This window comes from Lathyrus oleraceus, chromosome 3, assembly GCF_024323335.1.
Source record: "Lathyrus oleraceus cultivar Zhongwan6 chromosome 3, CAAS_Psat_ZW6_1.0, whole genome shotgun sequence".
In the NCBI taxonomy this organism is placed as follows: Eukaryota; Viridiplantae; Streptophyta; class Magnoliopsida; order Fabales; family Fabaceae; genus Lathyrus; species Lathyrus oleraceus.
This window is the reverse complement of record NC_066581.1, coordinates 476,803,432-476,816,222: the sequence shown is the minus strand read 5'-3', so window position 1 is coordinate 476,816,222 and position 12,791 is coordinate 476,803,432. Positions and strand designations below refer to the sequence as shown.

The following is a 12,791-nucleotide window of genomic DNA, read 5'->3' as shown; positions in this document are numbered from 1 at the left end:
ACCCTATATGTGAACTTGATAGATCAAGGGTGATCATGCCCTACCTACAAAAGAGTTAGGAAAATGCAAAGACATATTTTTGGTATTTTGGTTAGTAAAATGATAATATACAAGTATGATACAATCTCATGGTGCTTGGTGATCTCTCCCAAAACAAACCCAATGAAAGAGGGGCAAGGAGGATGTCAAGGTATGATCCCAATGTTAATGCTTGTGATGAGATTGCATAAGGGATATTAGGGTCAAAATTGGGGTCTTACACAAGCTAGTGGGATACAATGACTCAAGTTGGTGCAGTGATCCTAAGGATAGAAAATCTACAGTTGGCTATGTGTTTATGCTAGGTGGTGCGTCAATTTCTTGGATTCGAGAAAAGAACCAGTAGTGGCATTATTGTCATGTGAAGTAGAGTAGATAGTTGCTTCTCTCTATGCATGTCAAGCAACATGAATGGTGAATTTGGTCAAAGAGATCATAGGGAAGAATCATGGAGTGATTACCATAAATATCGACAACATGTATGTTATCAATCTGACGAAGAATCCAATATCACATGGATGAAGTAAGCACATTGAAATAAGGTTCCATTATCTTCGAGAGCAAGTAGCTTAAGCGAAGTTGAACTTGAAACACTGCAGACTGAAAATCAGATTGCAGACATCATGACGAAATGAATGCATATCGAAGTGTTTAAGAAGTAAAGGTCTATGATGAATGTAGATAACTTTGACACGATGAATTAAGTGGTGTATTAAGAATTTAATTCATGGTGTCGAAGCATGTTTTGTCGAAACACCTAGGTGTCAAAGTGTGTAGGTGTCGAAGTGTCGAAGTGTTGAGGAGTTATTCTTAACATGGATTTTTACTTAGGTCCAATTTTTTGCAGTGTTAGCAAAATTAGATATTTTGAGCTTTTCTTAAGGAGCAAGCAAACTCAACTCTATAAATAGGGAGTAACCTCTACCATTGTAATATAAAACATACTTGTAGTTACAAAGATTAAGAATTCTTAGTTTGAAAGCAGAGAGTTACTCTGTAGAAATTTCTTCTTAATCTTCCTTATTCGAAACCTTAATCTCTTTTTCTTCCCTAATTCAATTTTCTTTCTTTTCATTACCATTACGCACCGAGATCTTGCAACTAAAGTTGGTTCGAAACTTTTCATAAATTTGGATGAATCTCTTAAAGAGAAATTGATGAATTTATAACATTTAACATTTCCCTTTTTTATTTACAGGTTTATAGCTAGAAGTTTTGTCTTTTAAATAATATCATGTTTGTTTGATTATGAACTTCTAGGCGTTATTCCAAATCCAATGCAAACACATTGAAAGTTTCTATTATATATATATATATATATATATATATATATATATATATATATATATATATATATATATATATATATATATATATATATATATATATTTCATTACATTTATGGAGGAATCCTTAAACAAATTATACCTGATACATCAAAAGAAGTTTTAGTCAGATTTACCTCTTGAAAATGCAATCCTGCCCAATCAAAATATTCTACTATAAAAAAAGAGATGCTCTCTATTATAAAATTCATTTCAAAATTTCAAGATGATCTTCTTAATAAGAAATTTTTATTAAAAATTGATTGTAGCTCAGCTAAATCAATTATTGAAAAAGATGTTAAAAATCTTGTTGCTAAGCAAATTTTTGTTAGCTGGCAATCTCAATTATCTATGTTTGAATTTGATATTCAACACATTAATAGTGAAAATAATTCACTTTCTGATTATTTAACTCGTGAGTTTTTGCAGGGAAAAAATGATGACCCCGTATAGGGGAAGAGGTCGTGGTGGAAGGGGGAGTAACAATATGTTACCCCAGCCAGAATCAAACATTTCTCTAATAGGGGATTGGACTACAATTTACAAAGGTAGAAAAATGCAACAATTACCTGCATCTTTATCTAAAAGGGAAGATATTCCTTCCTCCTCCTCTAATAAAAGTACATCTTACAAAGAAGTTGCGGTTAATAACCCACCTCAAGAGCAATTGGATTATTTTGAAAATCTAGTAACTGAAAATATCATGTATATTGATGAAGAAGATATCAAAATCAATCCAAATGATGGATGGTCTATCAAAACTAGATACCTCAAATCAAGAGGATATCCAGACCTACATGGAAAATCTAGGTCTCACCTAGAAATTCTTCTAACCGTTACCGAATCGGTAACATTTACTCACCATTACCAAAATAATAATCCTGAAAGTTTTATAAACTTCAGTAAATGTCACATTAATAAAATCTTGTTACCAAGAGAATGGGGTCTTAATCCAAATGGTGAAAATTTCTCCCAAATCAAAGATGTCAAAATGTTTTCAACAAAAAATTTCTTTTTTAGAATCATCAATAACTCCAATATATATATATATATATATATATATATATATATATATATATATATATATATATATATATATATATATATATATATATATATATATATATATATATATATATATATATATATATATATATATAACTCATTCTTCATTTGTGAAGCTTTAAAATAGTCTATATTTTGTTCGTAAAAGAGTTTCCTACGATTTATCGTAATGTTCATTTCATATTAATCCTATTATGTTTACTTAGAAAATATAATAAACAACATGGGAAAAAAGTTCATAGAGAAAAAATTTTATATAGTTCATTTATTTGTACCTACAATATAATAAATAGCATATAAAACTCTGCCAGTATTTCCAGAGCATCGAAGAAACCTTTTGTTCCTTACGGTAAAAAATGAGAAGGCGAGACTAATGCCACCTCCATCATTCGAACAAGAAATCCCACTTATCCACAAGTAGACTCAGTAGATGCCGTCCAACCTATTCAACAACAAACATTTACAATTCCTGCTCGAACTCAACAACCACAACGCTACCAACAACCACAACAACAATATCAATAACAACCACAACGTCAAAAACCATAGTATCAACAACAACAACAAAGGGTGCGAAGGCCCGATAAAATATTTGACACGGTTCCCATTCCGTATAGCCACATTCTACCATATTTATTGAGGGGATAACTTGTACAACTAAGGGATTTGGGACCCCCACCAGCGATTCTTCCTCCCGGTTATGATGCAAATGCCCGTTGTGAATTTTATTTCGGCGCTCCCGGGTATTCCATCGAGAATTGTAAAGCATTGAAGTATAAGGTTCAAGATCTTATTGATTCTAAGGCAATTACATTCACCCCCAATGGGCCAAATGTAAATAACAACCCGATTCCCCATCACAATAATTAAGTCGTGAATATGGTGGAAGTTGACAATGGAAGAAGATTGATGTCCTGTGTGGACGAGTTAAAAACACCACTAATTGAGATCAAGAACACTTTAATGAAGGATAATGTTGTTCCCGTCTGCAGTAATGATTATGAACATTGTCTGATTAACCCGCAACAATGTAAAACATTGAAGTCTGTCATACAACTACTAATTGACCAAGGGATCTTGGTGGTAGACTTCTCGTCCACAAAAGAAGATGTGTCTACCCTCGAGATACCATACGACGAAGTCTCTCCTGTACAAATTCCATATAACTTTTCTCAGTTAACTTTGTCAACAAATCCCGTTGCTCTGATCATAATAATAGTTCCCACACCATTCTCGTACGATGACACCAAAGCAGTCCCATGGGTGTATGACACCTCGATCTACATCCATGGTCAGAAGATTCAAGAAGAACCGTTGAAGTCTAGTGATCCAATGATCAATATCGCTGGCACTGGCGGAATCACGAGAAGTGGAAGGATATTTGCGCCAACACCCACTCTAATTGGAATAGCAATCCTTCAACTTTAGACAAAGGCAAACAAATTGATGACACTCAGCAGAGACAAGACCTTGCACCTTCCAATGAAGTAGAAGAGTTCTTACGCATTATTAAGAGCGATTATCGAGTAGTTGATCAGCTTAACCATACACCCTTAAAGATCTCAATGTTGTCTTTATTAATGTGCTCGGAGGCCCATAGGGATACTTTGGTAAAATTTGTGAGGACAACTCATGTGCCACAAGAGATCTCTGTTTGTCAGTTTGAAGGGGTAGTTAACAATATCTCTAGTAGATTAATCTTGGGTTTCAGTGATGAAAAGCTTCCCGTTGAGGGAAGAAATCATAACAAGGCTCTCCACATTTCTATTGAGTGTGTGGACACAGTCCTATCAAGAGTTTTGGTAGACACTGGGTCTTCCCTCAATGTGATTCCTAAGAGCTCCTTTGCTAAGCTAACTGTTGAAGGACTCGTAATGAAACCGAGTGAGCTTATAGTAAGAGCATTTGATGGGACTAGGAGGACTGTAATCAGTGAGGTGAATTTGCCTATGAAGATTAGTCCCCATACTTTCCTTATCCCTTTCTTCGTAATGGACATCTATCCAGCCTACATTTGTCTGCTTGGAAGGCCTTGGATCCACTCAGTTGGTGCAGTCACTTCAACACTCCACCAAAGATTGAAATTCTTGGCTGACGATAAATTGGTCATTGTCGAGGGTGAGGAGGACATTATGGTAAGTTACCTCACATCTTTCCGTTATGTTGAAGGAGAAGGGGAGATGAGGGAAATCTTGTTCCAATCATTTGAAGTTATCAATGTTGAAATGGTTAGCCCATCAAGGGATGAACCAAAAGATGCCGAATCTCCAATGGACTCTCTTAAGGATGCCCTGACAATCATAAAAGATGAACACCCCCAATAAGGGGGAAGAATGCTTGAACTGCCTGCCAACAAGGACTATACCGGTTTGGGATATAACTCCCAGAATTTGAAGAAGCACGCACCGATAGCTATAGGGATCAGTGCTCTCGCTATCTGAAAACTTATCAAGTGATGGTTACCTTGATGACAACCGTATATATGCCGTGGAAGAAGACGAAGAAGAAGATGCTGGATTGATCTTCACAAAGACTGATGGAAAGGGTGCCACCAAATGGACCGAGATTGAAATACCTAAAGTGACCCTGATTAAAATGTAATTCCCAATGTTGTTTCCCTTTATTTTTATCAAAAGAATCCATGTCAAGCCCAAGGCATGGGGGAATCATTTGTAGGGCCTCATCAAATTTCCTTACTAATCATTAATGAAAAAGGTTAATGTTCGCAATCAATTTTGAGATCTTTGTCTTTCATTTATTTATCTCACCTTTTTCAAAATGGCAATTTTCTTAAAAAATTCTTTTCAAATCATCCTCTCTTTCATATCAAAAAAGCGTGGACCTTAAATCGTTTAGATCGCCCTCGATAACCACCAATGACAATTCTGTTACGGTCTCATAAGACTTTGACAACCCGATTAATCAAGCCGATGAAGAGTGTGAGGAAGAGGCCGAACTCCTCGAAGAATTGGCAAGGCTGCTCAAGCAAGAGGAAAAAGTCATCCAGATGCACGAAGAATCACTGGAAGTGATTAACCTTGGGACGGACGAGGAAGCGAAAGAAGTCCGAGTCGGCTCTGCTCTACAAGACGAGGTGAAGGAAAAATTGACCGAGCTCTTGAAGGAGTACAAAGATGTGTTTGCATGGTCATACCAAGACATGCACGACCTTGATACTGACATTGTGGTACACCACCTACCTCTTAAAGAAGAATGCCCTCCAGTAAAGAAAAAGCTACGAAGGACCTGTTCCGATATGGCTATGAAAATCAAGGAGGAGGTACAAGAACAACTCAACGCTGACTTCCTAGCGGTCTCTAATTATCCTTAATGGATTGCCAACATTGTACCTGTACCTAAGAAGGATGGAAAAGTGAAAATGTGCGTAAATTATAGGGATGTAAATAGAGCAAGTCCCAAAGATGACTTTCCACTACCACACATTAATGTGCTAGTAGACAATACTGGTCAGTTCTTTATTTTCTCTTTTATGGATCATTTCTCCGGTTATAACCAGATCCGTATGGCTCAAGAAGATATGGAGAAAACCACTTTCATAACACCATGGGGCACCTTCTGCTACAAGGTGATGCCTTTTGGATTGAAGAATGCTTGCGCCACATACCAACGAGCCATGGTCACTCTCTTTCATGATATGATCCATAACGAGATTGAGGTCTACGTCGACGACATGATAGCCAAGTCTCAAACCGAAGAGGAACACCTTGCCAATCTAGAAAAGCTGTTTGAGAGGCCGAGGAAGTTCAAATTGAGGCTTAATCCCAACAAGTGAACATTTGGGGTAAGCTCCGGCAAATTGCTAGGTTTTATCGTTAGCCAACGTGGCATTGAGGTAGATCCCGAGAAAGTGAAGGCCATACAAGCTATGTATGCATGCAAAACTGAGAAGGAAGTTTGAGGATTCCTAGGTAGATTGAAATACATTGATAGGTTCATATCTCACCTCACTACCACATGTGATCCAATCTTCAAACTTCTTCAAAAGGATCAAGCCATCATTTGGAACGATGATTGCCGAGGCACATTTGAGAAAATAAAGGAGTACTTGCAAGAGCCCCCCGTGTTGATGCCTCATATACCTGGTAGACCATTAATCATGTATCTCACCATCCTCAAAGGATCTATGGGGTGTGTACTCGGCCAACATGACGAGACTGGTAGAAAAGAACATGCAATATACTACTTGAGAAAGAAGTTCACCGATTGCGAGAGTAGACATTTGATGCTTGAAAAGACTTGTTGCACACTAGTATGGGCTGCCAAACGTTTAAGACAATACATGCTCACTCATATGACACTGTTGATATCTAATATGGATTCTGTCAAATACAACTTTGAGAAGCCGACTCTAACCGGTAGAGTAACTCGATGGTAAATGACTTTAACCGAGTACGACATCCAACATGTCACTCAAAAGGCCATAAAAGGGAGTGTATTGTCCGATTATCTTGCACAACATCCCTTGGAGGACTATTAGTCTACGCGTTTTGAATTCTCCGATGAAGACATCATGTTGATTAGGGATTGCAACATCCCCGGTCCCGAGGAAGGCCCCGGGCTTGGATCCCGATGGATATTGGTTTTTGATGGAGCTTCTAACGCTCATGACAATGGCATTGGGGCAGTAATCACTTCTTCAACTAATTTCCACCTCTCATTCACCGCAAGGTTGTGTTTTGAATGTACAAAAAATATGGCCGAATACGAGGCTTGTATCTTTGGTATTGAAGCTGCTATCGATCTTAGAATCAAAATATTGGAAGTCTATGGAGATTCAATCTTGGTAATCAACCAAGTCAAAGAAGATAGGGATACTAGAGATCATAAGCTCTTTCCTTACAAAGAGCATGTCTTGAAACTAGTCCCCTACTTCGATGAGATTACATTCCACCACATCCATAGAGAAGAGAATCAACTAGTTGACGCCTTGGCAACTTTGGCGTCCATGTTTAAAGTTAAGTGGAAGAATGAAGCGACGTCCTTTCATCTCAACTACTTGGACGAGCCTGCTTACTGTCTAGCAGCAGAAGACGAAGCCGACAGTCATCCTTGGTTCTACGACATCATGAAATTCTTAGACAACCAAGAGTGCCATATGGACGCATCCATCACCGACAAGAAGTATCTTCGGAAACTATCATCCAAATTCTTCTTAACTGGAGGGGTATTATACAAGAGAAATTATGATTCGGTTCTGCTTAGATGTGTGAACAAGCAAGAAGCAAACCAGATTATAATGGAAATTCACGAAGGATCCTTTGGGATGCATGCGAGTGGGAACACTATGGTAAACAAAATCTTAAGGACCGACTACTATTGGATGACTATAGAGGTTGACTGTTATCGCCACGTCAAAACATGCCACAAGTGCCAGATCTACGCCGATAAGATCCATGTGTCACCAACGCCGCCCAATATCCTAACATCACCTTGGCCTTTCTCCATGTGGGGAATTGACATGATCGGACGTATAGAGCCAACTGCCTCGAATGGACACCACTTCATCCTTGTAGCCATTGACTACTTCACAAAATGGGTAGAAGCAGCCTCGTACGCCAACGTTACCAGGCAAGTGGTGACTCAATTCCTCAGGAACGAAATCATCTGCCGTTATAGGGTCCCCAGCAAGATCATTACTGATAATGGATCTAACCTCAATAATAAAATGATGAAAGAGCTATGCCAAAATTTCAAGATCGACCACCATAACTCATCGCCTTATATGTGGGGAATTGACATGATCGGACGTATAGAGCCAACTGCCTCGAATGGACACCACTTCATCCTTATAGCCATTGACTACTTCACAAAATGGATAGAAGCAGCCTCGTACGCCAACGTTACCAGGCAAGTGGTGACTCGATTCCTCAAGAAAGAAATCATCTGCCATTATAGGGTCCCCAACAGATCATTACTGATAATGGATTTAACCTCAATAATAAAATGATGAAAGAGCTATGCCAAAATTTCAAGATCGACCACCATAAATTATCGCCTTATAGGCCTAAGATGAACGACGTTGTTGAGGCAACTAACAAAAACATCAAGAAGATCGTGCAAGAGATGGTGGAAACCTACAAAGATTGGCACAAAATGCTCTCGTTCACGTTATGTGGTTATCATACTTCAGTACACACTTCCATTGGGGAAACTCCTTTCTCCCTTCTGTATGGCATGAATGCAGTCTTTTCGGTCGAAGTAGAGATTCATTCCTTAAAGATTTTGACCGACGTTAAGCTTGATGAAGCTGAGTGGATACAAGCCCAATTTAACCAACTAAACCTCATTGATGAGAAGCGTTTGGCAGCCATCTACCACAACCAACTCTATCAAAAATGAATAAATAGGGCACATGACAAAAAGGTTTTTCCCCTTAGCCTAAAGGCCGGAGACCTCGTATTAAAAAATATTCTTCCAATCCATATTGACCCAAGGGGTAAATGGACGTCAAACTATGAAGGCATATATGTTGTGAGAAAGGTCTTCTCTGGAGGAGCCTTAATTCTGGCACTATGGATGGTGAAGATCTTCAATCCCCGATGAATGCGAATGCAGTTAAAAAATACTACGCTTGAAAAAAAGGAGAAAGTTCGATAAGTTGAAAACCCGAAATGACGACTTATGCAAAAATGGGTTTCTCGGTAGACTGAAAACCCGAATGGGCGGTTGTCATACCCCAAAATTTGCCCTACCCTTCACATAATCATATAGGTCACTAACCCCATACATTTTCATATCATCCTCATCTATTCATTTCATTTGAACAAGCATGGTTCAATCCAATTTACAAGTCGCGTCAGTTGGATTCACCAGTCCATTGCATATGCAGTCATCATCTTGTCATCGTGTCATAATAATTGTTCTGATTAATTCTAACTTCATATTGATTTCAACTTCAAATTAACTTTTTAAGTTTAAGTTGATTTTGAGGTTAGATTTGATCTTTGAAAATAAACTTGGTTTTAGAAATCATTTCGCTCTTTTTCGAATTAATTTTAGAAGTTCAAGTTGAGTTGGACGATCCGAATTGATTCTTGAAAAGTCGAATTGGTTTTGGAAATTTAATCATTTCAGGTTAGATGAAAGAAAGAGTATTACTGATTTTGTGTTCTTTATGGGAGATACTGCTTTCACTTGAATGTCAAAGAAACAACCAATAGTCACACTGTCAACTTGTGAAGTTGAGTATGTCGACGACACATCCCTCGTTTGTCATGCAATTTGGCTAAGGAACTTGTTGAAAGAGTAAAAAATGCCACAAGAAGATCCTAGGGAAATATGCGTTGACAATAAATCAGCATTTACTTTGACAAAGAATCTTGTCTTTCATGAAAGAAGTAAGCACATCGACACTCGTTACCACTTCATAAGAGAATGCATCGAGGAGAATGAGATGAAGTTGAAGTATGTGATGTCTAAAGATCAAGCTACCGACATTTTCACCAAGACACTCAAGTTGAAAACTTTCGTGAAATACAAATCAAATTTAAGGGGACGTTGAAATATTAAACTTGATTTGAGTCTAACCTTATTATTTTGATTTTGATTTTTGGGCTTAGTTACTTTAGGCTTAAGTAATTTAGGTAATATTTCTTGAAAAAATTTGTAGTGTTTGGAGCGTCTAGATATTTCTTATGGTTGTAATATTTTTTAAAATACTCTTGAAATTTTGAGTTAGAAACGATTTAGAATTAGTGTGTCTAATATTCTCCTTAAAATACTATAAATAAGAAATTAAATTAGATGACCGAGTAGTCAATGTTTAATAAAGTCCATAATTTTGAAAATCACCGATGCTCTCTAGAAACAGAACCATTCAGCAGAAAACAAACAAAACAAACGGGTCAAACATTATACATGAAATTCATACAAACAGAAATGAAATAAAATAAATAAAAATGATCATTAAGAATCAGAGTCACTTCTTCAACAGATTAATCTTTGTTGATCTTTTTCATAGCTGATTCAAAGATGCTCTCAAGCTCCCTAAGAACGTCCACAAACACAAATGTTTCTTGTTCATTGTCATCAATCAATTCTTCTCCCTTTATCATTGCAGAACTGATCTTCACTTTGTCAACAGCAGTGAGCTTGGAAGTTACACTATTATCCTTCATTACTTTCTTCATGTTATAAAGATAAGCATCCAAAGCACGCATTGCTCTAGCCTTCTTCACATGCTTCATATCTTCGGACTTGAAGTGCTCAGCTTCCACTATCATTCTCTCTATTTCTTTGCTTGACAGTCTTCCATTTTCATTGGTTATTGTAATATCTTTCTTATTACCACTTGTTTTTTCTTCTGCAGACACGTTTAATATACCATCAGCATCGATAGAAAAGCATACATGGATAGGAAGGCCACGAGGTGCATGGCGGACTGAGAGATGAAACAAACCAAGCAAGTTGTTCTCACTCGCAACCATTCTCTCACCCTCATAAACCATAATTGAGACATAAGGTTGGTTATCTTCAAGTGTACTATACTTTCTTGTCTTCTTAGTAGGAATGGAGGTGTTTCTAGGAATCACAACATTCATGACATCTCCATCTATTGCTTTACCAAGTGACAAAGGTGTAACATCTTGCAATACCAAGTTTGGAACATTCTTAATACCTTCACAAAGTAAAGCAGCCTGAACCGCTGCTCCATAAGCAACAGCCTCGTCCGGGTTGATGCTACTGCACAGATCCTTCTCCTTAAAAAAGTCCTTCAATAGCTGCTGCACTTTGGGAATCCTAGAAGATCCACCAACAAGTACAACATCATCAACACTACCTTTAGCCATCTTAGCATCAGCAAGACAACTCTTGACTATATCCAAACACTTTTCAAACAGATCCATGTTGAGTTGTTCAAATTTCGCCCTAGTGATTATAGAATGGAAGTCAACTCCATCATACAATGCATCAATGTCAATAGTAGCCTCAGTATCAAATGACAACGTTCTTTTAGCCCTCTCACAAGCAGTTCTCAACCTCCTTAGGGCCCTCGAGTTCCCACTTATGTCCATTTTATTCTTCCTTTTAAACTCCTTCACTAAGTGGTTAACCATTCTATTATCAAAGTCCTCTCCTCCAAGGTGCGTATCTCCGGCAGTGGCTTTCACATCAAAGCTATCATCTTCGAGTGTGAGGAGAGACACGTCAAAAGTGCCACCACCGAGATCAAAGATGAACACATTTCGTCTTCCAACATTATTTGCTCGTTTTTGAAGTCCATATGCAAGGGCAGCAGCAGTAGGTTCATTGATTATCCGCATTACATTGAGTCCAGCAATCGCACCAGCATCTTTTGTTGCTTTCCGCTGAGAGTCATTGAAATAAGCCGGCACTGTAACAACTGCATTCTTGACAGGTGACTCCAAAAATTTCTCTGCAATCTCACACATCTTCATAAGAATCATAGACGATATTTCCTCTGCACAAAGACGTTTTTCTTCACCCTTATACTTAACAATGATCTCAGGTTTGTCATCATTTCCAGCAACAACCTTAAATGGCCACAATTGTATGTCATTCTGAATAACGGAGTCACTATATTTCCTTCCAATCAACCTCTTTGCATCTGCAACAATAAGAGTTTGTTTTGTTCTCATGAAAGCTGAGCAGAAAAATAACTAAAAAATAGTGTACTGCATAAACAATGGAGAAAGATAAAAAGGTAAAATAGTGTGTGTATAATGGAGGAAGATAAAAAAAAAGGTAAATTACCAAAAACAGTGTTGGTTGGGTTTGAAGCAGCCTGATTTTTAGCAGATTCACCAATCAACCTTTGTTCATTAGTAAAAGCAACAAAAGAAGGAGTGGTTCTGTTTCCTTGATCATTGTGTATGATCTCTGCTCTATTGTTTTGATCTTGCCATACAGCAACACATGAATAGGTTGTGCCAAGATCAATTCCAATAGCAGGTCCCTCATATTTTTTAGCCATTCTGTTTCAAGAGAAGGAATAATGTTTTCAAATTCACTCTTCAGAAGATAAAGAGATACTAATAGTAATACTATCTTGTGTTTTCAAATTCTACATGTATTTACGCCTTCCTATGGGAACCTACGACTGTTATTGTTGTTCCAATAAAACGTGTCATTGAATTGTGCAGTTTTCTTTATGGAAACTAGTGAAAATTTTAGTAGATACATGTAGATATACAAGGCAAGTATAGATTAATGTACATAAATACTTTTTCATTTATATAGATATTAACAAAAAATTCTTTAAGAAAAATCTTAATACTGCTTATTAGATGAGATAGGGGAGACGTCCGTCCCAAAAAAATTTAAGCCGGCCATTTGAACATGTCGTCTCAATCAACACTCAAATGTTTATTATTTGTGCAC

General features: G+C 37.4%; 2 protein-coding genes across 2 annotated transcripts; one reads left to right on the top strand and one right to left on the bottom strand.

Annotated features, from left to right (window-relative positions):
- The first annotated feature begins 7,143 nt into the window (after window positions 1–7,143).
- Window positions 7,144–9,588, top strand: LOC127131720 (uncharacterized). The gene is made up of 2 exons (XM_051060639.1): window positions 7,144–7,571; window positions 9,525–9,588. The coding sequence occupies exons 1-2, from the start codon at window positions 7,144–7,146 to the stop codon at window positions 9,586–9,588; spliced, it is 492 nt and encodes a 163-aa protein (XP_050916596.1).
- Window positions 9,589–10,361: 773 nt separating this feature from the next.
- Window positions 10,362–12,545, bottom strand: LOC127128248 (heat shock 70 kDa protein 4). Its single transcript, XM_051057472.1, has 2 exons — window positions 12,162–12,545; window positions 10,362–12,018 (listed from the first exon to the last, which is right to left on the bottom strand). Exons 1-2 carry the CDS (start codon window positions 12,382–12,384, stop codon window positions 10,385–10,387), a joined length of 1,857 nt encoding a protein of 618 aa, XP_050913429.1. The 5' UTR covers window positions 12,385–12,545; the 3' UTR covers window positions 10,362–10,384.
- Between the last annotated feature and the right edge of the window lie 246 nt (window positions 12,546–12,791).

Excerpts from the sequence above, each read along its gene's own strand:
- LOC127131720 (XM_051060639.1), top strand. The coding sequence starts at position 7,144 with ATGGCCGAATACGAGGCTTGTATCTTTGGTATTGAAGCTGCTATCGAT. Across the intron at positions 7,572-9,524 it reads GCATCCATCACCGACAAGAA|GTTAGATGAAAGAAAGAGTA; the intron begins GTATCTTCGGAA and ends TAATCATTTCAG.
- LOC127128248 (XM_051057472.1), bottom strand. The coding sequence starts at position 12,384 with ATGGCTAAAAAATATGAGGGACCTGCTATTGGAATTGATCTTGGCACA. Across the intron at positions 12,019-12,161 it reads AACCAACACTGTTTTTGGTA|ATGCAAAGAGGTTGATTGGA; the intron begins ATTTACCTTTTT and ends TTATTGTTGCAG.